This window comes from Artibeus jamaicensis, unplaced genomic scaffold, assembly GCF_021234435.1.
Source record: "Artibeus jamaicensis isolate MK-2021 breed Jamaican fruit bat unplaced genomic scaffold, CSHL_Jam_final scaffold_1964, whole genome shotgun sequence".
In the NCBI taxonomy this organism is placed as follows: domain Eukaryota; kingdom Metazoa; phylum Chordata; class Mammalia; order Chiroptera; family Phyllostomidae; genus Artibeus; species Artibeus jamaicensis.
The window spans coordinates 43,736,369-43,763,972 of NW_026522030.1; the positions used below are offsets into that span (position 1 = coordinate 43,736,369).

The following is a 27,604-nucleotide window of genomic DNA, read 5'->3' on the forward strand; positions in this document are numbered from 1 at the left end:
CTTCTCCTCCTCCCACTCCCCTGTTGCTAACCCTCCAGGTGATTTTCATTTCTGTGGTTCAGGGCTGAGATAGAAATTTTTTTAACTTGAAGAATCATCTGCAGACATATAGCAGACACTGAATGACATTGGAAGATAGCTTTGGCTGCATACTTGGTGGTATTGCCTAATAACTTCAGTCTAAAACTGTAAAGCAAAACATGGCTTATGTACGAAATGTATATATGGTGAGGTCATTTGATGGCACCTAATGTTTGATTTGAATCACAAGTAATGTCAGGCTGCTTTTCATACTTCCCCTGCTTTCAAAAGTTAAGACAAAAGAAGTAAGGTTTCTATTTCCAAGAACAATTAGCAGAAGATAAATTTTTCTGAGCCATACTATACCATTATCAGATCTTGGTGCAGTGGCAAAGGAAATTTCCATACTTCAAAATCCATTTAATTGTTAAAATGAGGAACATTCCACCTAACCTTCAATAGGAAGTAATTAATTTACAATGTAAGGACATGTTAAAAAGACATCAGGAGAAGCTTATAGTAGACTTCTTATACTTGCCTACCAAGTGCTGCATATAGTCACTTAAAATTATATGCTCGTGAATTGATATCAGTATTTGACAGTACTTGTGTGAAAAGGTATTGTCAAGTATGAAATATGCAAAATCTCATTACTGACCAACATTAAGAGAGTAAACTTTGCAGTCTATTTTGATAGGGAACACTAACTTAAACCCCAATTAAGCAAAAATGCTATCCCCTTAAATGAATTTTGTTCTCTTCCATGGATGTGTATTACAAAGAAAATTTGTACTCAGTTTTTATTGTGATTATATTTAGAATTTTGTAACAATTAAAACTTATGAAAATTTGTTTTCCCTTTCTATGAATTCTTTTTTTTCCATTGATTTTAGCGAGAGGAAGTGGGGAATAGAGAGAAACACATCCATTTGTTGTTTTACTTATTCATGCATCCATTGGTTGATTCTTATAGGTGCCCTTACCAAGAATGGAACCCACAACCTTGGCATATGGGGATGGTACTCTAACCAGCTCAGCTACCTGGCCAGAGCCTGAATTAATTCTTTTTATTTTTCTGTATTTCTGATGCTTTCACATTTTGGAGAATTGCTGGCCCTGGAAAGACTGTGACCCCAGGGCTAGCCAGTTCTTACAGATAGTAAAGGACTAATCTGTTGCTATACATTTTATATACAAACCAACCAATTTATAGCCTGGATCCCCCAAACACCTCCTTTATGGAGCTCTCGCACTCTGGGCCACTGTTTCCCTTCCCTATAACTCCAGGTTCAGGTACCAGATAATCAGGGATAGCCTCTACACCCTCAATAAAGGGAAACAGCTCATTAGTTTTCTTTTTAGAGCAAAAATAATTTCACATTAATTTATTCAACTTTTACACTCTACTAAATATATAGAAAGCGAAGAAGTCAGCTTCAGTTGGTGTGTGGCTCAGTTGGCTGAAGTGTCCTCCCATAACCGAATGTTGCAGGTTTGATTCCCTGTCAGAGCACGGGACTAGGTTGTGGGATCCATCCTCATCTGGGCATGTACAGGAGGCGGCCAGTCACTGCTTCTCTCTCACATTGATGTTTCTGTCTCTTCCCTCCTCTCTAAAAGTAATGAAAAAAATGTCCTCGGATGAGGCTTAGGGAAAAAAAAGGAGAAAAAGGAAAGCAAGTAAGTTAGAAGTAATTATCCCTGTCCTCAGATTGGGGAAATTAAAGTGTATACATGAGAGGATAAAAACAATTTGCTATTGAAAATCCGATTTTTATTTCACTTTGGTTAATGTTTATAGTCTTTTTCTGAAACCTTGTGAAGATGTCGTGATGAATTTAATTTTAGCTGCTGTAGTCTGACTTCTATTAAATATACTGAGTAAATGCTGATGGGATTCAAGTTAATTCATCTCTATTTGTATATTGAAAACATGAATTAATGTTTTAGTTGATAACAGATTTTTTTGTTTTCACCCAAAGATATTTTCTCATTGCTTTTAGAGAGAGAGAAAGGAGGGAGGAAGAGAGGGAAGAACGAGAGAAAGACACATTGATGTGGGAGAGAAATATTGATTGGTTGCCTTCTTGTATGTACCCCAACCAGGGATCAGACCTGCAACCTGATTGTCTGCTTTGACTGGGGCTTGAACCTATGACCTTTTGGTTTATGGACAGTGCTCCAACCAACTGAGCTACACCAGCCAAGACATGTGTTTTAATATGCGTATATAGGATCATAAGAGGACTTTATGAAAAAGACTTTTTTAAAACAAGTTTTACATTCACAGCCAAATTGGGGGGAAGGTACAGAGATTTTCTTTATACTCCCTTTTCCAGCACATGCATAGCCTTCCCCATTATCAGCATTCTCACCAGGATAGTATATTTGACAATTGATGAACCTGTATTCACACATATTTGTCACCCAGAGTCCATAGCTTATATTGTGGTGTTATTACTCTTGGTGTTTCTGTAGGTTTAGACAAATTTATAATGACATGTATCCATGATTATAGTATATACAGAGTAGTTTTACTTCCCCCACCCCCCAAGTCTTTTGTGCTCCTGTTTATCTGTTCATCTCTCTTAACCCCTGGGAAGCAGTAATCTTTTTTATTGTGTTCACAGTTTTACCTTTTCCAGAATACCGTATAATTGGAATTATATATTATTTAGCCTTTTCAGATTGGCTTCTTTCACTAAGTAATAGTATTTTAGGTTCATACATGTTTTTTCCTGGCTTAATAGCTCATTTTTTAAGCACTGAATAATATTCCATTGTTGGGATGTACTACAGTTTTTTGGTCCATTGCCCTGCTGAAAAACATCTTGGTTTTGGCTTCCAAGTTTTGGCACTTATGTTAAAGCTGCTATACAATCATGTGCAGGTTTTTGTGTGGACATGTTTTCAATTTCTTTGGATACCAATAAGCATGATTGCTGGATCATACCATAAGACTGTGCATAGTTTTGAAAGAAATTGCCAAACTCTTCCAAAGTGGCTGTACCATTTTGTATTCCCATCAGCAGTGAATGAGAGTTCCTGTTGCTGCACATCGTCAGCAACATTTGGTGTTGTAACAGAATGGATTTTGGCCATTCTGATAGGTAGAGAATGGTATCTCATTTTTTTAAGTTTGCATATTCCTGATGACATATGATGTGGAGCATTTTTATACTCTTACTTGCCATTTGTATATCTTTGATAAGGTCTTTCTGTTAAGGTCTTTGGCCCATTTTTTAATTGTTTTTCTTCCCTTATTGTTAAATTTTAAGAGCGTTCACCTTGCAGCAGCCAGCCCCACCCCATGGTCACTGCCTCACCGCAGTCTCCATTCGCAGCCCTGCTGGTCTGGTTGTTCTGTTTGACTGTTTCTTTAATTCTGTGGTTGTCAGAGTTCAATGCAGTTTGATTTTCTGGCACTTCTGGTTGTTTAGTGGTTTTAGATTGGTTATCCTTCTTTTGGTTATGTGAGTAAGTGAGGGGTTTCCACCTATGCATCCCTCTTGGCTGCACATATTTGAAGTGCACCATTTGATAAATTTTGAAACTTTCGCTACAATCAAGAGAGCGAACTCACCCATCATCCCCACAAGTTTCCTTGTATCCTTTTGTAATTCCTCCTGCCATGATCCTTTTTCTTCCAAAACCACCCCCTGATTTGCTTTCTGTCACTGCAGATGAAGTTGCATTTTCTAGAGTTTTGTATACATGGAATCATAAAATAATCAGGGGTGTCCAACCTGTGGTCCACGGGTCACATGAGGTCCAGGATGGCTATGAATGCGGCCCAACACAAAATTGTAAGTTTACTTAAAGCATTGAGATATTTTTTGTTTTTGTTAGTGTTTGTATATTTAATATGTGTAGCCCAAGATAACTCTTCGTCTTCCAGAGTGGCCCAGAGATGCCAAAAAGGTTGGATACCCCTGCAATATATACTCTTTTTTTCCTTGTTTTTCACTCAGCATAATTATTTTGAGTTTCATGCGTATTATGAGGAATCAGTTCATTTTGAGTAGTATCCCAGCGTATGGATATAACAAAAGTGGTTTATCCATTCATCTCATTATGGTTATTTGAGTTGTTTCTAGTTTTTGGCTGTTCTGAAAACCCCATGAACATTGATGTACAAATCCTTATACATGGACACACATATCCTTTTGAGTGAATAACCAAGAACAGAACAGCTGGATCATAAGATAGGTGCATGTTTAACTTTTAAAGGAAATACCAAACTTTTTTCAAAGTAGTTGTACTATTTTACATTTCTTAAAACAGTGTCTGAGAATTCTCATTCTTCTTTGCCAACATATGGTATGGTATGGTATGGTATTCCTTTTGAATTTTAGCCATTCTAACAGTGTGTAGTGGTATTTCATTATAGTTTTAATTTGCACTTCCCTAGCAACTATTGTTGAATGTCTCTCATTTGTCTATTTGCTCCTCTTCTGTGGTAAAGTCTCTGTTCAAATTATTTGTCCATTTTATTTATTGTTTTTTTTCTAATTGTTGGGTTTCTAGAATCCCTAATATATTTTAGATACAATTCCTTTATTACATATATGCTATACAAAAGAATTTCCCCTAACATGTGTGACTTGTTTTGTCAGTGTCTTAACACTATTTTTTGAGTGATTGAAGTACTTAATTTTGATGAAGTCCAGTTAATCAATTTGTTCTCTTATGGTTCCTGTTTTCTTCTGTGTTTTCCTAGAAATTTATGATTTAGGTTTTATATTTAGGTCTGTGATATATTTTGAGTTAATTTTTGTATATGATACAAGTTATGGATCCAGTTTCATTCTGCATATTGATATCCAGTTGTCCCAGAATAGTTTGTTGAAGACGTGCAAAAAAATGCAGTGTGCAAGGGACAACTGTCTTCCTTTTTTAATTAGTGGTCTGGTATAAAACAATGTAATAGTATTAGGAGTAATGATTTTTGAGAGTGTTTATGTCAAAAGGTATTCATCACCTGTTTTTGAGAGTATGTGTGATTTACAACTGTTCTAGCATTTCCCATTTAAATGTATTTATGTATGTGAATGTACAGAGTCTGAAAGATATAAAAATGTTAACTATTATCTTAGTGGTGTGACTGGGTGATTAATTTTATGTATTTGACTATGCGTAATAAATAAAGCTAAAAACAGAAAACACCATTTACAAACCAGTATAAAGAATGTATAATTACTAGTTCATTATTTCTGCTTTATTTGAAGTCTGACATGACAGTATTTGGGATAAAAATACATCTCTAAATTAAGTCCTTATCTTGTAAGTTATTACAGAAATCTTTGTGACATGTTATTTAGATTTTAGGAGCCAGATGCATAAAATCTGTTCTGTTCAGCATAATAAAAAGGGTATATCCTAAGGAAAAGCATGCACTAAGAGTGGGAATTCTGAAGTATCTAGTGAATTCATGGGAGGTAGAAGCACTGGATAACGAAGGGTAGAGAGAGGTACTGGGATTGCTGCCTACAGTTTAGCCTTCAGTCATATTCAGCAGTTGCTTTGCCTCATGACATGGTTGGATTTAAATTTTTCCTGTTACGGAAAATTACTATTCATAGTATATGTGTCATGCATCAATTATAACATAATTTAATTTGGGGTAGCGAGGGAAAACTCCCCAGATGCCTAAACAAAGGAAAACTCAAACAAGTAATGAATAGTAATATTACCAACCACCACCACCACCTCCAGATTTCAGTCTTCTTTTTTAAAATGTGGAATTAGCTGAGGTAATTTGAATGGTTTTTTTTTTATCTCCATTACCAGATTGGCAATTGAAAAAGATGTGTTGAAGTTTAATATTCATACCTCTCTGACTGAATTTTTGATGTCCTTTAAAAATATTGTTTGTAGTTCTTTTTCTTCTAAGTAACACTAATATAGACAGGTCTGTTCCATCATTTATTTAAGTAGTGATTTCCTTCCTTTATTCTCTTTAAAGCTTTTATCCATATATATCTATAACCCTAAGTCATGGAAATACAAAGGAAGGGACATGAAGACTTGTCATTTAAGTTGCCTACAGAAATTGTTGGACCTCTGTGTTTAAAGCCATTTAATCTAGTAGTATGCATTGTAGAAAGAAAAGAAATTAAAGATACAGGATGGTAACAGGAAAGAGAGCTAAGAGGTAGTTTATTTTACTTTTTCATTTAATTAAAAAAAATTAGTGTAGTTTTGGAGTATGTGTGAGTACTAGAAGAACGTATTAGGACTGTTGCCTGCAGATTAAGCAATAGTTATGTGCTTATTTGCAGTATTTTGGGCTAGAAAGAGAAGAGCAGTTGTAGCACTGCGTAATAACAGATTTGGTATAGTTAAATAAAGATGCTAGTTTTTAAGGATGATTGTTTATTACCAAAACTTTAAGACATTTTCATAAACAGTTCTGTCTTAGAACAGTGATAAATGTCATTAAGACATGGAAGTTATATACCATTTTAATATACATGCAAAGCCATAGAAACTTAGTTACAACGATTGATACAGAATACCAAAATAGTCAACGTACAAAGGAGTTCCTATCAGATCAGCAGCAGATTTCTCAGAAGAGACCTTACAGGCAAGAAGGGGCTGGAAAGAAGTATTCCAAGTCATGAAATCCAAAGACCTATATCCAAGATTGCTCTATCCAGCAAAGCTTTCATTTAGAATGGAAGGGCAGATAAAGTGCTTCTCAGATAAGATCAAATTCAGAGTTCATCATCACCAAGCCCTTATTATATGAAATGTTAAAGGGACTTACCTAAGAAAAAGAAGTTAAAGAAACATGAACAGTGAAAGGACAACAAGCTCACAGTTATTAACAACCACACCTAAAACAAAAGCAAACTAAGAGGACAGCTAGACCAGAAGCGGAATCATAGAAATGAAGATCACCTGTAGGGTTAGCAACAGGGTAGTGGGAGAAGGAGAAGTGGGGAGAAGGTACGGAAAATAAGTAGCATAGGTGGTAGGTAGAAAATAGACAGGGGGGAGGGCAAGAATAGTATGGGAAATATAGAATCTAAAGAACTTGTGACACATGGACATAAACTAAAGGGGGGATGGTGAGGGAGGGGGTGTGCAGGGTGGAGGGGAATGAAGGAGGGAAATAGGACAATTGTAATGGCATAATCAATAAAATATATTTTTTAAAAAAGAATACTAAAATAGTAAATGAAGCCATTATTTGTAATTTCATCTAGTACACGTGTATGTAAAATTTCTGCAAAATGAAGCTATGTTTTCCCTGGCATTGTAGTTTTCTCAGTACTTGCTAAATTTCTGAGTATACTGTTAGCATTTGATACTCTGAAGTGTTGAGCTTTTGCCCTTGAGTGACTGATATTCCGGACAACATTTGTCTGTTATTCATATAAGTACTAGACCATATTATTTTACTTACCTAGCCTATATAAGGTAACAGTAGAGTTTACAAATCTTAAATAGTTGCTAATCTGTATAAGTGCCATAATGTTTCTAAAACTTGGCATGATTTGATTGAATTCCTTTTCCTTTTGATTCCATACTTTCCACTCTAGAGGAATATAAAATTGCACATGAAATTAGAATGATAATTGTATTTGAAATAATCTTTCTTCCCTTTTGTATCACAGTATGTTAAACTACATTTGGAATACATTATGAAATAGTAAAGTTTATAGCTTAAAAAAAAAAACCCTGGCTTTTCTAAAGAAATGAAATGTTCATCTGGCATTCCTTTAAATAAAAAAAACAAAACAAAACAGAAAGTCAGTACTGGGAAGAAATTTGAAACCTCGAATAGTTTTTTCCAGTTATTTTTTATTCTACTTTGGGCAAAAGCCCACCTGCTTCTAAAATGTAAGAATACGGTATTAGTATAAAGTAGTCTCAGCAAAACATTTGCCACTTGACTGTGTTATGCCCAAACATGTTTGATTAGTAACAGCTACGTATTTTCTATACATATATAAATGTAAAATGGTTGTTTGAGCCTCACAAGCCACAGATAATGTGCCATGATCATATAATGGCATTGTTTTAATACAGCTTATGTTTTTTAAACATTTTGGTAACTTAGAGAAGTAAGTAATGTTCAAAGTTTAGAAATTGAAGATTTGCTCTGTTTTTCTTCTGTGCCATGGGGTATATTATATAGTAAGTCAGAGATCATTTAATTGATTTTGAAATATTTAACTATGTTATTCTGAAGTTGTACTGTACAAACTTTGAGTGGAGTTAACAATTTCATCATACTGTTACTGGTTGGTGACATGGCTTTAAAAAATTGGAAAAATATTTGCCATATTATTGCAGAGTTCCAGAAGTTATATAAATTTTATAAAATCGTCATCTGTTATTCCACAATGTAGTTATTTTAGAATATTAATGTCTTCAGTATAGTATGAACTATTGATTTCAATGACATGTGCATGAAATATTTTCATAAAAATATAAAAATGTTTTTGTGGGTTATTAAACAAGATGGGTTATTTTCATACAAAGTCATTTTCAAAATTTGTATAATTAGACTGTAGCTTTTTAAAACAGGGTTCTAAGGATTGAAGTGTTTCCAAATTAAAAATATATAAAATTAAAATTTAGGGTTACAGTCATAGTCTTATACTTTAATTCATGGTAAATAAAATTTATCTTTCAGACAGCAAATGGCTACATCTTGTTTTTTCATATTACACCTACAAGAGGGGACAAGTATCTTTATGAACCAGTGTATCCCAAGTAAGTGTGTCTTTCATTCTTTTAATATTTGATATACATACTTTGTATTTACAAAAATATTATAGTTCTGGGATGTCTGAATTGATTAAAATAAGCTAAACACACATTTCCAAAGTAGAGTTTCAAAAATTATCAAGTCTTTGAACTGTAGCCATGTGAATAAAGAATTGTGTTAAATAAACCTGGGAGTCTTGAATAAATGCACTATATCCCTTTTTGGACATTCAGAATTACTACTGATGTACTCCAGATCTAGCAATCTCCCATCCTTATCAAGGAGGAACTAAGCCATCTTGAGGGGAAGAGGTGAAACGTCTTAGTAAGCTGAAATGGCACTTTTTCTTGTATGTATATATAGGGGAAGGGAGGGAGAAAGAGAGGGAGAGGGACATCAATGTGTGGTTGCCTCTCATGTGCTGTTCTCCCCCAGCCGGGGACCTGGCCCACAACCCAGGCATGTGCCTCTGGAATTGAACTAGCAACCCCTTGGTTCGTAGGCTGGTGCTCAGTCCACTGAGCCACACCAGCCAGGCCTCTTGTGTATTTTTTTTGTATGCGGATAGAAAATAATTTGAGGGAATATGGGCATTTTTATCATCACCCGAGGATACGTTTTTATTGATTTTGGAGAGAGGAATGGAGGGAGAGAAAGACAGGGACAAAGACATGGATCAGTTGCCCTCTCACATGTGCCCCGTCTGAGGATTGAAACCTGCAGCCTTTTGGTGTGCAGGATGATGCTCCAACTTACCGAGCCACCACACCAGGGTGGAACATGGACTTCTGATCTTTAAACTATGTCATTCTGTATTTTTGGCATTGTTTATTTTTTATTACATTTTAACCTTACTTTGGAAATGAAAGAACATTTAATTGAAAGAACTTTTGAAATAAAAAGACATAATTTTAAAGTCTAATATCTTTAAAAAATAAGTCATGAAAGGGAATGAGAATATAAATGAATATCACACCAATAGACAGTGGAAGACAGCCAGAGTATTATGTGTGTAAGAAATTAAAGGGAAAATAGATTTCATTATATGAACATTTAAATTTCTCTGAATTATCAGGAAAAAAGAGTAACAATAAAAGGGCAAATAAAAAACTGGGAAAAATTTTGCAGGAAAAAGGACCAAGGTTTACTATTTTTTACAAAGGAATCATCTAAATAGCTAGGAAACAGTAACATTTCAGAAGATAACTAGTAAAAGCAGTCTCATAAGGGGAAATATAACAAATGCAAGAGAAGTCTGTGTTAATTAGTAACTCAAATGAAACATTAATAACTCAAAACATTAAATACAACAATTTTTTAAGTACATGTTTTTGCATATAAAAATAGTTTTGGATAGCCCTGGCTGATGTAGCTCAGTGGATTGAGTGCCAGCCCGTGAACCAAAGGGTCTCCAGTTCGATTCCCAGTTAGGGCACATGCCTGGGTTGCAGGTCAGGTCCCCAGTAGAGGATGCATGAGATGCAACCACACATTGATGTTTCTCTCCCCCTTTTCCCCCTCCCTCCCTCTCTCACTCCTCTTCTCTCTAAAAATAAATAAAATCTTAAAAAAAATAGTTCTGGGGAAACTTTGAAATAGATATACTTCTTCTAGTAGATATACAGAAAGGTGGAATAATAGAGAATTGGTTTGTAAATCAGCTGTGGTATATTCTTAAATAATACTCATCATTAAATAAAATGTCACAGAAAAATTTGTAAACCTGAGGATCTGATCATATAATGCCTACTGAAAAAACAAGCACACAAATTTATGTATGTAATATGACCACAACTTTGTGAAACAAAACAACAAAAATCCTCTAGAGAAAAAAGCTAGAACAATATATACTGTCATTGTACCTGAATGGTAGAGTTAGTAATTTTTCAGCTTTTTTCAACTCTGAATTTTCCAAAATTTTGATATGCATGCATTATATTGGGTTGGCCAAAAAATTAGTTTAGTTTTTTCTATACAATGGCTCTAGTTGTGCTTAGTTGTCTTTAACTTTATTTGAAGCAGTTTTGTTAGATTTTATTGCATATCAGCATGCATTTAAGAACAACTTATTAAAATTGCTGAATTTTTGTGCAGTCATTTTAATATTGAAGAAGGGAGAAAATCTGTAACATTTTTAGCACATTGTGCTTTATTATTTTAAGAAAGGTAAAAGCACAGTTGAAATGAAAAAAAAAAAAAAAAAAACTTGTCCAGTGTAAGGAAAAGGTGCTGCAACCGATGGAATGTATCAAAAGTGGTTTGCGAAGTTTCTTGGTACTGTTGACATTTTAGCCAAATAATTCTTTGCTGTGGGGCTGTCTTATGCATTGGAAGATGTTTAGCAGCCAATAGTGGGAAATGGCTGACATACTCAAGATCCAAATCAATATAAAGTTCTTGGTGAAAGTGAAAAATGTGTCTTGTATTTTAAACTAAGCGGCTTTTTGGCCAACACAATATTTACTTGTGAAAGAAAAATATCCATATATTTGAAAAATGTAAAATAAAGAGAAGGCTGTGTTTTTTAAAATGGCATTATGAAAGTGTTTCTTCAAATAACACTTGTTAATATTCTTCAGGATATACTTTGGGAAAGTGTCATGTAGCTTGGTTTTTCTTTATCATAGATTTTAGGGTACTAACTAGATTTTTCTTGATGCTATAGTTGCTTCTTTTTGTAATTAATATAGTGTTAATTGAAGTGTTAGTTAAGACTTTTGGATCTTTTGTGAAGAATAGAAATTTTTTAATGATGGAATTTAATTTGATTATTTTTCAATAAAAATCTTTACTACAAAAGCCTTTTTGGAAGAAAAATTGTAAGTTAAAATGGTATGGACATTGTGATAGGAAGTTGATGTATTTAGAAATCTTAAATTCAGTTTTTTGAGTAGTGTAAAGCTTACTATGCTTTTCTTTCTAAATAATTTGCGAACCTTTTGAAGAATTTGTAATCAGTATCAAAATACCATTTACTTGTGCATTTTAACTACTGCATCTTATCCCATTGTATTGCTGAATTTAGACATGCTCCTGTGAAGAAAAAGCAATAATCAGGATAATCTGAACTTAACTGGACCAATTTATACTACTAAAGGTGGACTGGGTAGGGAAATAACATCACTTAAAACATCCTTGAAAAATACTATTTTCTTTATTTCAACTCACTAACATGACTCTCTCTCATACACACACACACACACACACACACACACACACACACACACACAGTGTTTTGAAATAGTATTTTGGAAATCACTTTCTTGTTCCAAAAATGTTTTTTAAAAGGTGACTTCAGGGGACACCACTTAACTGTGTATGTTAGGCTAGAGAACTAATAAAAAGAGCATTGTTTTTTTATGTTTTTATTTTTTATTTTTAACTTGAGTGTTCTTATACACGTTATGTCGAAGCTTTTGGGTTTTAATACATGTCAATAATACATGAGCAGCATGAATAGTAGATAAGGGATTAGGCTTTGGCATCAGATAGACCTGGAATTGAATGTCACCTTCACCTCTTTTCAGCCGTATGATTTTGTATCAGTTATTTAATACCTCCAAAACCTGTTTTCTTATCCATAGAACGAGATCACAGTAGTAATTATTTCCTAGGATTAAGTGAGATTATACATATTAAATGTTCAGATTAGTACCCAGTTCATGGGAAAATTAATAAAGGACAGCTGCTATTATCTTAATATATTTTTTCCTTTACCAAATTTTTACTTTCTAATATTTTAAGTGATTTTATATACATAAATATAAATTGAATTTATATATTACATAAATAATATATATTATGTATTAAGTGATTTTTAATTTTTTATATTCGGGTAATAATGTACTTTTACCCAGAGTTTAACTTCTGGTAACTGCTGCATAAATTTTCTTTTAATCTCTTACAGGGAAACACTTTTGCAGAGCAGAGCAAATGACTGGATTTAGAGTCAGCCTGTTGTGTAATTTGTATGCTGGACTACATTCTAATTGGATTGCTTAGTCCAGCAAGTTTCTAGTTTTTCTTTAGAACTTATTTTAAAATTGGAATAAAATTATCTTCTTTAATTGTTGGGAGGATATGAGCTCAAGATTTTAAAACCTGGAAAATAGTGGCTCATACACAGGTTTGAGTAGAGTTTTAAAAATATTTAGTTTTTACAGTGTATTGTTGTCATCATTTGTATCATTGTAAACATTTATGCAGTTGAAAATGCTATTCTAAGCACTTTTTCAAACTCCTTTAATCCCTGGAGCAACTTTATAAGGTAGTAGTTTGGTATAGTTACTATATAAACTGCAGCAGAGAGAAGCCAAGTAACTAATTCATAGTTACACTAGTAAGTGGTTCAGGATTTATAAGTAAGTGTTGCAGCTTCAAAGTCTGTGTTCTTTATCACTAACACTATATTGCCTCAAATGTATTTATGCTTGTCTAGCCATCCGCTACTTTGGGCTTTATTTGAGAAATCAGGAATCAGAAAGAAATGATCTGGGGCAGTTTATAATACTCTATTTTTCAGACTATAAGACACACTTCCCCCCTCCCAAGTTTGGGAGGAATAATGGTTATTAATGCTGCTGTTGAGTTCTGTTTACATTTATATTGGTGAAATATGTTATTTATGTTATTAAATATCTTACCACATTTTTTTGCTTCAAAATTTTTTTCTTGTTTTCTTCCACTAAAACCTAGGTGCATCTTATGGTCCAAAAAATGCATAGTCCTGAAGAATAGAAACATCGTAATTGAGGCCAGTAGTTAGTTGGTAGTCATCTTCTCAATTGCAGTAACTCTGTTGTCTTTTGTTTCTATACACTAATTCTTTGAGTTCATCACATGAGTTTTTCCAGAGTATCTCAGCTCCCCAGTATTATGTGACAGCATCTTAACCTCATACTGCATGTCATTTTCCATTGTGCTCCACCTGAGGAGGGTCAGATGCCATGATCTTCCATAGTTTCCACACAGTGTTGTTTCCAGCATCCTTCCAGTTGATGTTGAGACTCAGCCTTCAACAGTGATGGCAGTCTTACCAAATGACTTTATGCCTCAAAAGTCATTTATTTCTTGATTAATGAATGTTTCACTTTTATCTTGTTTGTGTTTATAAATTCATTGTATAGTAAACTATCCCTTCATATGAGTTACACAGACCAGTGGATAGACTTATCTACTGAATGTCGTCTGACATTTCTTCTGTGTCTTGAAACTTGCAGTGAAATTAATGAAGACAACTGCCAGGGATAAATCAGAAATAATTTGTGTTCAGCTTTAGAATGTGTTCAAGTGTTTATCTTTAAATATGAATTTAGTAGATCTTGAAGCTGCAAATCAAATTTATTTTATAGTAATGAAAATAATTTTCATAAATATGTCATCATAATGTATACTTTATCGAAAGCAGAGATTTTAGTCTTCATTCTATCTTTCCACTCCTGTTAACCTCTTTTTTGTCAGAGACCAGCCTGTTGACAGCAAAGTTCTTAAAAAAAAAAAATGTAGTGCTAAAATTCAGTACATTTAATTATCAGATATTAAAAATACAAATATCATTTTCATTGGGAAAAAATCATTCCAAAACAACTATCAAAACTCCCTGTGTCCCCCACTCCCAATATAGTTCATTAGATTGTGAAACTTCAGTAGACTTAATGAATTAGTGCTAGGTGGAATTTGAGAAAAGAATAACTAATCAAGGTTTGTGGTTTCTAACCTCAACACACAACCTGCTCTTTCAAAAATCCAGAACTGTGTGCTAATTTACATCAAGTTTAGAGAGGAAAAGAAGTCTGAATTAGTTGTGAGATGTGAATTAATTAGAAATGTGCAAGTTTCCCTCCACTTTTTTTTTACTAGTAAGTTTTGAGTGTTAGTTTTCTGGGGAATAAACTAACTGCTTTTTTTCCTTTATTTCTGTGGTCTTCTCAAAACATCATACATGTACTTTTAATTTCAGTGTGCATTATTCTGTAAATGTGCACCTGTAACCTTTAGCTATTGAACTTTGCATATTTATCCATTAGCTTACCATAATTGCATGAACACTTACTAATAAGGTTGTAGGTATGTTATTGTATAAATTCTGGGCAATGAAACTAACCCCTACTGTACATAATTCTAAGACTAGCACCTAAGTCCAAAGAATGAGAGAAGTGTTAAAAGATCTGCTCAGTCAGAGAGCCCTCCCTCCACACTGTTCTCATCAGACTGAAGGCTGTCTGGATGTGTGATACGATAAACAATAAGCTTTTTAAAAAGACACATAAAGGCCTGGTGATAAGGGTACTGATACTGGGGATGCAGCAGTGGAAAAAAAGGACAGGGAAAAAAAGGGAAGACAGAAAATCCTACACAGAGAGCTGTGTTCTTCTAGTAGACGATGATAAATAAGTAAAATATATATATTGCAAATTAGGAGATACATACTATGGAGAAAAATAAATACAACTTTAAAAATAGAGCGGGTAGCTTGGGGTATTTGCTGAGAAGATGACATTTAAAAAGATCTCTAAGAGTTAAGGAAATAAAATATACACCCAGGGGAAGAGCATTCTGGATTGGTGAGATTTAACAGGTAAGACAGTTAAGAAGATATTAATGTAATAAATTTTAGGTCCTATCAATTTATAGTCAAAAAATCAGAAGGGAGGAATTTTTTTAAGTAAAAATAAAAAATTTCTCATTTTTGAGTAACTTAATCCTGGGAAAGCCTATGTATGGCCAGTTTTCCTTTTTCTGGAAGTGGCACCACCATTTACCTCAGTGCATTTGCTCTACCTGCTCAGTAATTCTAATAGCAAGTCTGTAACAAGTCTACTCTGTTCTGCCTTCTGTGTTGTCCTGTATTTCGTCTTGTATGTGTCCCTCGTGTCTTTTCCTTCTTCTAGCAGTACTCCTTTAGTTTGGGTTTTGTCACTTTTCTCCTGGATTTTTTATAACATTTTCTTTATTTTTTTTTAGGTTTTAATTGTTATTTTTATTTCTTTTATTTTTTAATTTATTTCATTGTTGTTCAAGTACAGTTTTCTGTTATAACATTTTCTTAAATCATCTTCAAGGTTTTCCCCTGAATGAATTTTCCAACATAAAATTTATCACTACTTGTCATTTCCCTATATAAAAATATTCAGTGGTTTTCCTTAGCTTTCAGGATTAATCATGTTGCTGTCTTTTGAGTTTTATTTTACTTATATGAAAAATGGAGTTAATGTCAGCTGTTTCATAAAGATGTCATTCATTGGGTTTAAATCAAAACCTTAACTTTACTATATAATACCTAAATTGTACTATAGTGTTTCCTAGGGTTTTGTTCTGTGTTCTCTTCTGTTCTACATTTTAATTATTCAGTATATGTAGATGAGGTCCACATATACTGTTGCCTTAGTGTAGTACCACTTTCTTGAGCTTCCGGCCCACCTTACAGGACATACTCATTTAGATGCCCCTGTAGGCAGCATCAAATTCATCACGACTAGACCTGACTCATTTCTCTCTACCAACCCAAATGTGCTGTTGCTATTCTAAAATTTATTTTAGTTTCCATGATCTTTGATACAATTGTATAAGGTTAAAAATCTTAGAATATTTCTTTATTCATTTCTCATATTTGTTGGGTAATCAAGTTGTGTTGATTGATGGCAACTCTTCAGTGTCTCTAGAATTTGCCTGTCTCTATTTTGTTAGGGGCCTTCTTGGCCTCTCCTGGCCTATGGAAAAGCTTGTTTACTAACTTATTCTCTCCCTTTAGTGTCTTTCTCCTATGTACTGAAGTCCATCCTTTAATTTGATACCAGATTTCCTTTTCAAAACAGATATGATTTGATTCTTGTCTCAAACTTTTTAAAAGTCTGTGTTAGCTCTGACTGGTGTGGCTCAGTTGGTTTAGCCTTGTCCCACAGAGCGAAGAAAGGTCACTGGTTTGATTCCCTGTCGGGGCACATTCCTGGGTTATAGGCCTGGTACCCAGTTGGGGCATATGCCAGGGGCAACCAATTGATGTTTCTCTTTTATATTGATGTTACTCTCTCTCTCTTTCTCCCTCCCTTCTACTCTCTCTAAAAATAAATAAATTTTGCCCTGGCTGATGCAGCTCAGTGGATTGAGCTTGGGCAGTGAACCAGAGGGTCACCAGTTCTTTTCCCAGTCAGGGCACATGCCTGGGTTGCAGGCCAGGTCCCCAGTGCAGGCCATGTGAGAGTCAACCACACATTGATGTTTCTCTTCCTCTCTTTCTCCCTCCCCTCCCCTCTCTCTAAATAAATAAATAAAATCTTTAAAAAATATAAAAATAAACAAAAATAAATAAAAAATTTTAAAAAGTCTAGGTTAGTCTTACTTTAAATCATTCAAACATCTGTACTATAAAGATATAAAACCACTAACATTACACATCAGTATTTTCTGGAATAATATTTCATAAAGATACCATCAGTAAACTTTTTAATTTTTTATTATGGTAAAATAACACTGCATTCATCATTGTGACAGTTTTTAAGGTATACAGTTACATTTCATGTAAGTGGAGTCATATAGTGTGTATCTTTCTATGACTGGCTTATGTCACTTAGCATAATGTCCCCAAGGTTCACATATTTTGTAGCATTTGTCAGAATTTTCTTCCTTTTGAAGGCTGAATATTCCATTCTATGTGTATATCACATTTTGCATATCCACTCATGTATTGATGGACACTTGGGTTCCTCCCACATTTTACCTATTGTGAACAATGCTGCTTTTCAGTTCCTTTGGTTTTATACCCAAGGTGGAATTACTGAATCATATAGTAATTCTATTTTTAATTTTTTTAGGAAATGCCAAACTGTTTTTTGCAGCGGCTGTACTGTTTCACATTCCCAGGAATAGTACATGTGGTCTCTAATTTCTCCATGTTCTTGCAGTGAGCTGTTATTTTCTGGGTGTTTGTTGGTTTATGTAGTCCTCGTCTCAGTGGGTGTGCGGTGATATCTCATTTAGTTTCGACGTGCACTTTCCTAATGATTAGTGATGTTGGGTGTCTTCTCATGTGCTTATTGGTCACTTGTACAGCTTTGCAGAAATGTCTGTCTGAGTTCTTTGCTGTTTTTGATTCAGGATGCTTTGGTTTTTTTGTTGTTGAGTTTTAGTTGTTCTCCGTATATTCAGTATACTAATTCCTTATCTCACAAACTTTTGTTGCTGTCCAGTCCCCACAAAATGAAGTCCAAGTGCTCTGTCCTGGCATTTAGAACCCACTTTCCACCTATCTCTGGCACCTTGAAATCTACATCTTCTGGAACTGCCTTAGTCTCTGAACACACATAAATTGTCTTAAATATCCAACGGAGGCTGATTGTGTTTAATTATTCAAAAGGCAACCTAGGCAGCAGTGACAGTTGCAACTTATTAAGAACCCATTAACTCATTTTTTTCTCATTTTAAAGATAAACAAAAGCATAGAAAGTAACTCAGAAAGCAGCTTTTCCAAAGTCATTGCCAATAAAAACTAGAACCTGGATTGGAACCCAGGTATTTCTAATTTCAAATGTCATTTTCTTAGCCACATCTAAACTACTGTATGTTCATTTGAGGTAGTAGTATCAAGTCCAATATTATAAGAAATTAGAAAAAATGTAATTAAGCCAGTTTGAGAGTTTTGTTTGGCTCTTTATAACTGGGTTTAATTTATACGTCCAGCCTCATCTTTCATGATTTTCTTCCAAAAATCTGATCTATACTTTCAAATTGTTGAACTATATGTAATATTTTTTATCAGTGAGGTTTTTAAATTAATGTAATTTTTAACAGATCACTGCATTTCAGGATGTTTGTAAGAAGGGTTGGAAACTTACCTGTGGAATTTATCTCTAATTTTATAATAGAAGTCATTGAAAAGTCAAGATTTACCTAAATTTGCTTTAAAATTCTTATAATACGTTTGCTTTAGTAAATAAGAGTACTTTATGAAAAAATAGAGGGTTTTTATCCTTTATTTTAAAAGTAGCAGAACAAAAAGTTTAAAATATACTATTTCCATTTTGAATGAAAGCTAGAGATATCTCTAACCCTTGAGCCAAGAGCCGGATGAGAAAGAATAAACGACTTAGGAAGAATAGCAAACCCTGGAACCTAAGGCTACCTACATGGTACTGATGAAAAGCAACTTGTTTGATCTGTAAAATCCTAGAAAGACTCGGGAATTAGATGCACCAGTACCACAGAATATAGGAGCAAGCCACAGGCCATAAACTGGGAGATTATTTTCAAAACCTGAATAAGGAATAAAGATTTCGTGGTCCTACATCACAGAATACAGAAAACGTATTGTCTGTTTAAACCAGAGGAATTCCAGATGTGCTAGAGGACAAGGATGAGATGATAAACTAAAGATGGGGATTAAATGAAAGTTGTAATGTTGAGCAGTAGGACCTCAAGCCTGTTTCCTCTGCTTGGCTTCAGACTTCTGGATTCTGTGCTTAGTTATCCCTGGTAGAGTTGAGAAATCCTTCCTGGGGAGGGTAAAGCACTCCAGAAAATGACCCAAAAGGCCCTGCTGATACTTGAATACCTCAACAAAAAATTCAGTTGGTCATTACCCTGAAGCCCACCAGTTGGCAAGCCCAACTTGAACACACAGAGCTTACAGTTAGCTTGTTCTCATTAATGTGGTAAACATGAATGGCCAAGCATTGTTAGCTACTTTAGGAAAGTTTCTAATGTAAAAGAAAGACATGAGAAATAAAGGAAAGTCAGAGAAAATTGACTATATAGGAAACAAAAACACTTTGAGGAAATGATAATTAACAACCTTACACAGATATTGTCTAATTAAAGCAACAACAACAATAAAGCACAGATGCTATAAGAAAAAAGGAGAGGTGGGTGAGAAAGTTCTTAGAATGAAAAGTATGATAAGCAGAAATAAAAGAAATGGAAAAAACAGTTGAGGAGCTCTCCCAGGATATAGAACAAAAGACAAAGTATAAGAGAAAAGGGAAAAGTACAAGTTAATGTAAATTTTAGTATCTAACCTAGTAGGAGTTCCAGAAAGAGAACAGAATTAGAGAACCTCATTAGAATACACTAACAAAGGAAATAAAACATAAATTTCCCAGAGCTAAACACATCAGTTACTAGATTGCCACCAAGCTTCTATATGGAAAATAATCTAGAACTAAAAAGTGAGTTAAAAGCTTTCTGAGCATCAAAATGATTTTCACAAAGCAGAGTACCTTGAAAGCTATTGCTCTTTTAAGATTCACTGCACATAATTTTAATAGTAGTAACAAATTGGTTTCCAGGATTATAGGTGACTGGAGAGGGAGCAATGATTTAGGCAGGCTAATTGTTGCCAAGAGTAAGTAATAGTTGATAGTAAGAAAAGAGACAGCTATAAAGTTCCATCATAGGCATTGAGAAAGATGGTCCTATGCCATGTGGAGATAAAGATTCCAGGAGAGCTTTTATAGTCCTTTTGAGTGGTTGCATGTGACAGCTCAGTTATGTTGACATTGACCCAGCCACTCTAGTTGCAGCCATTTAATGCCATGGAGTTTTCAGATTTAGCCATTTTGCTGTGTATTGCCATGTTTTATATAAAACATCTAATTGTATCTTTGAATCTGACCAAATCTGATACATACCCAAAGGATAGAAATGAAGGATGAGGTATGGAGTAAGTAAGGTAAGATAAGGTGAGGATTCGAATCACTGTGGACATGTACTATATAGAGTGGTATATATCTTTCATAGTTGCCCAACTCAGAAAGAGTTGTTAGTCAATTTAAACAAGTGTCTGTTGGTTCTCTTGAGAGTTCACTTTTTAACATGGGTTTTTCCTAAGATTCTTTGCTCTGCTCCCTTCACTCCTTTTTCAACACAAGTTACATTGGTCAAACACATTCATTTCTAATTGGTAACAGATATGTATGCTATAATGAAATTTAGGTCTGTTTTTCATTTGAGAACGTAAAGGATGAACACCTGATTTATAAGTTTGATTAAGCTTAGTTTATTTAATTGGGTGTATGTTAGTCACAGAGTGAATGAGAATTCAATTTCTCTTTAATCCTGTATATTTGCTATTTTTTTTAGAGGAAGTCCACAAATGAAGGGGACACCCCATTTTAAGGAAGAACAGTGTGCTCCAGCATTAAATTTAGAGATGAGGAAAATACTGGATTTGCAAGCACCCATTATGAGGTACAGTACTTTGGTTAAATAGAGCATTTTGTAATGACAGTAGGCAATGTGGTTGATCAATCATTACCAATAAGAAAATTGATTTTATTTCTTTTCACTGAGGATAACATTTTTAGCCCTGGAAATGCTTGGTTAACCCTTATGAAAAGTATGAAAATTTACAGATGGTACATTATTATACTTAAATTATTGTAATGCCATTAATTAGGTATACCATCCATATGTTATTTTAGAAATTTATGTTTTTAGTTAAGATCTGGAATTGTTTGAATGATATGACATGGTCCATGTTTCTTAATAAAGATGCTGATAAAAACCACACAAGTTGAGAAAAAGGGAAAGTGCCTTTGTTTCTATAGCTTTGTAAGTTTGGGGAAGTATACGTACATGGAAGAAAGCTGAGTTATCTAATCCAAGTGTGAATAAAGGTTTTGTGATAAGAAGGCCAGAGTACCAAAATACCAAAAATTATTTTACATCCATTGGTAGAAAAAAAAACAAATGGCTTTACCTATAATTTAGCTTTGTTTTCTTAATTGCTTCACATTAGACATTTTAGTTCTCTGCTGTGTGGGTCTTGTCAAAATTGTATTTTTTAACTTAAAGTTCTTACTGCAATTTTTTTTAAAACGAAGACTTTTTTAAAACTAAATCCAGGGTTAAAGTTGTACCTCCAAGAACCTTTAGCTGTTATTGAGCCTAGTCATACACAATAATGAGATTTTAATGGTAATGTTCAAACATTCTAGACATCAAAATGGCCAACAGTTCTTACTTCTACTGCCCAGACTTGCTGTAAGAAAATGATGAGAGAAATGGTAAAAGTAGTATTCTAACTCAAAATATATTTTATTAGGAGTCATTAAAACATCCCTGTCAAAATGTGTGGGTGCAAGTAAGCTTATGAAAGAAAACATTGATAAATTCAAGTATATAATTTTTTTAAATCTGCCTGGCTGGAAAAACATACACACCCACACCCACACCTACCCCCTCACACACACCCCGAAAGACAACAGAAACTGAAAACAAGCACATATACTTACAGTGAATATCACAAAAAGCCAACTTCCATAATACACATTTTGTATAGCAAGAAGACACAGTAGAACAAATGGACAAAGAATTGTAAGCCATTTGTTTTTATTTTTGTATTCCAATTAACATACTACTTTATTGCCATTAGGGCAGTAAATGAATGACTGACACTTACACTGTCTTGGGGGGGGTGTAGAGAATTTTATACATTGGTGGTGGGAATATAAATTGATACCATACCTGTGGAAATCGATTCAGCAGTATCTATCCAAGTTACAAAAGGTAGGGCCTTTGCACAACATTTCCAGTTCTAGGATTTAATCTTGCAAATATAATAATACATACTGGAGAAATGACATGCTTACAGGGTTTTTTATTGTACATTACTTACAGTAGTAAAAGGTTGAAAACCACCTAAATATCTATCAGTTGGGAGCTGTTTAAATAAATTTTCTTACAGCTATAAAATGGGAATAATATGCATCTATGAAAACAAGTACTCTGCTGGAGAAAACTTCCCAAATATGTCGTTGGGTAAAAAAAAAGTGGGTGTCCTCTATACAATAATGCTAATATTTGTTTTTAGGAGCTGGTGATGTTAGAATGTTGTTCTGGAAGAATACATAAACTGGGCATAAGAATTGAGTGGTTGGGGCACTATGGAAAACAGTATGGAATTTTCTAAGAAAACTAAAAATGGATCTGCCTTTTGACCCAGCAATTCCACTGCTAGGATTATATCCTAAGAACCCTGAAACACCAATCCAAAAGAACCTGTGCACCCCAGTGTTCATAGCAGCACAATTTACAATAGCCAAGTGTTGGAAGCAACCTAGGTGCCATCAGTAAATGAATGGATCAAAAAACTATGGTCCATTTACACAATGGAATTTCTATGCAGCAGAAAGAAAGGAGCTCCTACCCTTTGCACCAGCATGGATGGAACTGGAAATGGAAAGCATTATGCTAAGCAAAATAAGCCAGGTGGTGAAAGACAAATACCATATGATCTCACCTTTAACAGGAACCTAAACAGCAAAACAAGCAAGCAAGCAAAATATAACTAAAGACCCTGAAATAGAGAACAGGCTGACAGTGACCAGAGGGGAGAGGGAAGAGGGGACGGAATTTCAGGGGGAAAGGGGAAGGATTCACAGGAACTAGTATAAAGGACACATGGACAAAAACTACGGGGGGCGGGGGGTGGTGGAAATGGGAGGGAAGTAGGTCAGGGGGGTAGGGTGGGATGGGAGTAAAATAAAACTGTATTTGAATAACAATTAAAATAAATAAATTTAAAAAAACAGTGGTTGGGGACAGTTTTGGGAAAAAGACTTTGTAATATGTATTCTTAATACTGAACTATGTAGATGTAATATATGTGAATATATTGAACTATAAGAATGTAATACTACCTGTGTTTCAACGTTTTTCTGATTCACAGTTATAATAAAAGGCTTCTTTCACTATTTTGTTGGACTGTAGTACAGATACTAGAACATATTAAATGAAATTGTATGCAAGTGGCTGACTGTTGTCCTGCTTGGCTTAATCTTTCTCTTAATACACGAGTATTCTCAGAACAAGAGTGGTTTTGTTTTTGCTTGCTTAAATGTCATCAGGGCTACAAAAGATGAAATCAGGTTATTTATCACCTTAGCCAAAAGTCACTCTTTACTTCAGGTTTTATTTAAGTTTATAGATTCTTTTCTATAATGTAACTTGTTGCATATGGAATTTTGAATGTGGGTGCCAAACTAGGTGGAACTGTACAAGCATGATGTTCTACCGCCACCTGGTGGTAAAAACTACATAGTTCATGGAAATGGGGTAAAAAGAGCCTTTAAACAAAGAAGTCCTGCCATCTTGTACAAGTTTACCTTGTCAGGTGCTACTTTTTAATCTACAAACTTGGGTAATTGGAAATCTGTAAGGTTTCTCTCAGAAGTTCAGTAAAATAATGGCATTTTAGAGGGATGTTATTGTTAGTATCTGTAACACATACATACTGGATATTAGAGATTTCCTATATGGTTTTGAACTGAGTGAGAACATGTGAAACTTGGACTTTATAACCAACTATTTTTCCTGCCACTACCAAAAATGTAAGTCATATAAAGTTAGGGATAATGGTTATACTGTTATAGGCATAAAATGGCAAGAACCTTTTAATTTTTGATTGAAAAAGAAGCTAGGATTAATGTTAAGCATCTGGACTTTGTTGATGGAAAAGTAAAAAAGTAGTAATACCACATAATGAATACTAATAAATACCATAGTTTATTCCATATCATCCTCCATCCCAGGCACTTAGGAAAGCCCTACATAGTATATAATATGTAATATTAATTAGATATTAAATATATTTGCATATTTTACAATTGATATATACATATGTTTTTAAAAACCTCTGGAATACCAGATGGCTGTTATAAAGCCCATTAAGTCAATTATTGGAGGGGCTCTCTGAGGATGTTAGAGTATATTTATGTGGTTTTCTATGTGCTTATACCTAGGGGTAGTTTTTGCAATATTTTAAAAGCCAGTACAGCATTAAAGGATGTGGGATATTTATTATTGGTACAGGGCCCTGATATCCCTTGATGCCAAGAACTAATCCTATAGTAGTTACATCTTTGCCAGGGAGGGAATCAGTGGTGGGCAGGCACTTCAGTGGCTGGGAACAGGGCCTATTTACTAACTTTTATGGAAGTACTCAGATGTTAACAACTGACATCAGCCTTTTTAAAAAAATTGATTTAGAGAGAGAGAGAAACATCAATTTGTTGTTCCACTTACGCATTCAGTGGTTGTTACTTGTATGTGGCCCTAACCAAGGATCGAACCCACAACCTTGGTGTGTTAGGATGATGCTCTACCCAACTGAGCTACTTGCCAAGGCAAAGCCTTTATTTTAGTGAGTTTGTTTAGTTTCAATTAAATGAGGGGCTATATCTAACTTTTCCTATAGGCGTTTTATCATTACTATCACAGGTATTTTAAAGTCGTTATCTGTTAATTCAGGATTGTCTAGGTATCTGTGTTGCTCAGTTTTTGTCTTGACTCTGGGTCACATTTTCCTGTTTACTCACATGTGTGGTCACATTTCATCACAGTGTTGTGGGAGAGATAATGATGTAGCAATTCTAATTCTGTTAACTTTGTTAGAACAGTCTTGCCTAGCAGGCAATTAAAATATTGCAGGGTAACCTCATCATATGCAGTAATTCTAGGAAGATAGGAACTGGGGAGAGAGAAAATATTGTTTGGAAACAACCTAGGCCAATACCTGCTTAATGAAAAGCATTGACAAAACAGCAGCTGCTCTACTCGCTTGTATTTCTTGACACGTAGCAGCATATCTAAAACGTTAAGTTTTTGCATTCTGCTCACCACACACTACATGTAAGTTTCAGCACAAAAATATAAATTCAAAATGAAAACATGTAGTACGTTAAAAGGCGAATTTTAAAACTGGGCATTTATTGATTACAAATGCTCTGATGTTCAAGATATGGATCTGAGTCAGGGGACATGTTGTTCTACTCTTTTTCAATAATTTTACAGTTTGGCAGAAAATATAATAAGTTATTGTCTCACATTCTTGGGGAATGAGTCATTGAACTCAACTCTCCAAAGGAGTCAAGGTTTAATTAAAGAATTAAAACATTAAAAATTTTTACTATTATGGGTATAATTGTTTATTAATCACACTCCTAGCTTTTTAAATATGAAAAGAAATTTAATAGTATGTATTAGGGTATATATATTATAGACATATAACATTTTATCATTTTTTTCTATATTCGAATTCTTCGTAGCATTTCATACTCTTGAGTACTGTTTTTTTTTTAACATACTGCATTGATTATGTTATTACAGTTGTTCCAATTTTCCTTCTTTGCTCTCCTCCACCGGGCACCCCCATTCCTTCCAGCAGTCCCCCTCTATTTAGTTCATGTCCATGAGTCATGCATATAAGTTCTTTTGCTACTCCATTTACTATACTGTTAACATCCCCATGTCTATTTTTACCTACCAATTTGTACTTCTTAATCCCTGCACCTTTCCCCCCATTCTCTGCCTTCCTACAGATGATCTCCATGTCTGTGACTCTGTTTCTATTCTGCTTGTTTGCTTAGTTTGTTTTTGAGAGTCAGTTGTTGATAGTTGTGAATTTATTGCCTTTTTAATGTTCATAGTTTTGATCTTTTTCTCATATAATTTCCTTTAACATTTCATATAATGAGGGCTTGGTGATGATGAATTCCTTTAGTTTTACCTTGTCTGATCAGCACTTTATCTGCTCCTCCATTCTAAATGATAGCTTTGCTGGATAGAGTATTCTAGGTTGTAGGTCCTTGCTTATCATCACTTTGAATACTTCTTGCCAGCCCCTTCTAGCCTACAAAGTTTCTTTTGAGAAATTAGCTGATGGTGTTATGGGAACTCCTTTGTAGGTAACTCTCTCCTTTTCTCTCGCTGCTTTTAAGATTCTCTCTTTATCTTTAATCTTTGGTATTTTAATTATGATGTGTCTTGCTATGGTTCTCTTTGTGTCCATCTTGTTTGGGATTCTTTGTGCTTCCCAGACTTGTATGTATATTTCCTTCAGCAAATTGGGGAAGTTTTCTTTCATTATTTTTCAAATAAGTCTTCAATTTCTTTTCCTCTTCTTTTTCCAGCTCTCCTTCAGTTGTTGGTACGTTTGAAGTTTTCCCAGAGTCTCCTTAGCCTATCCTTGTTTTTTTTTTTTAAATTCTTTTTTCTTTCTTTTTTGATCGAATGTTTTTTTCTTCCTTATGTTCCAAATCGTTGATGTGATTCTCAGCTTCATCCTCTCCACTATTGGTTCCGTGTAGATTTTTCTTTATTTCATTTAGTGCATCCTTCATTTCTGCCTGAGTCTTTTTTATGCTATTTAAAGTACCCCGTGAGTTCCAAGAGCATCCTAATAACCAGTGTTTTGATCTGTGCCTCTGATAAGTTGCTTATTTCCATTTTGTTTAGTTCTTTTCTGCAGTTTTGTTCTTTTCTTTCATGTGGGCCATATTTCTTTGTCTCCTCATTTTGGCAGCCTCTCTGTGTTTGTTCGTGTATATTAGGTAGAGCCGCTTTGGCTGCCTGTCTTAGTAGCATGGCCTGTTGTAGAAAAGAGCACCTGGAAGCTGTATGGGGCAGAGCCTTAGGTAGTCGCCAGGGCAGGGCAACTTGTGTCACCACTCTGTGGCTCTTTGTGGCAGCGGGCTCAGAGAGGGGAAGTGGATACTGTCTGGCCTCCAGTGTTTTGTTCAGGAGGAAGCTGTCTCTCTCAACACTTGCCCTTTTGCCAGTCACTTCAGTTTCTCCCTGAATGGCACTGGTGCCCTTCTATCTGTTGCTCTGGTGCTGAACCCCAGGGAGAGTGAGTCTGTGTCCGTCTCAAGTGTGTTGCGGGCCCTTTTAAGAGGAGTCTCTTGAAAGTCCTGTAGTTTCTTGCCCCACACCAACTCCTACTACTTTTTGCAGCCAAAAGTTATGGGGACTTATCTTTCTGGTGCTGGAACCCCGGCCTGGATGGTATGCTCTAGGGCTGAGATCCCTCGCTCCCAAGGTATCCCACCTGGTTTTTATCCACCACACATGGATGTGGGATTCCCCGTT

General features: G+C 34.7%; 1 protein-coding gene across 2 annotated transcripts in view; it reads left to right on the forward strand.

Moving 5' to 3' along the window:
- The window catches only part of RIC1 (RIC1 homolog, RAB6A GEF complex partner 1), a 135,003-nt gene that overhangs the window by 55,193 nt on the left and 52,206 nt on the right, over nucleotides 1–27,604 (forward strand). For both annotated transcript variants that reach the window (XM_037143598.2, XM_037143597.2), the window contains exons 3-4: nucleotides 8,669–8,748; nucleotides 20,816–20,923. In XM_037143598.2, coding sequence (XP_036999493.2) covers nucleotides 8,669–8,748; nucleotides 20,816–20,923 — 188 coding nt within the window. The remainder of the gene's footprint in view (nucleotides 1–8,668; nucleotides 8,749–20,815; nucleotides 20,924–27,604) is intronic.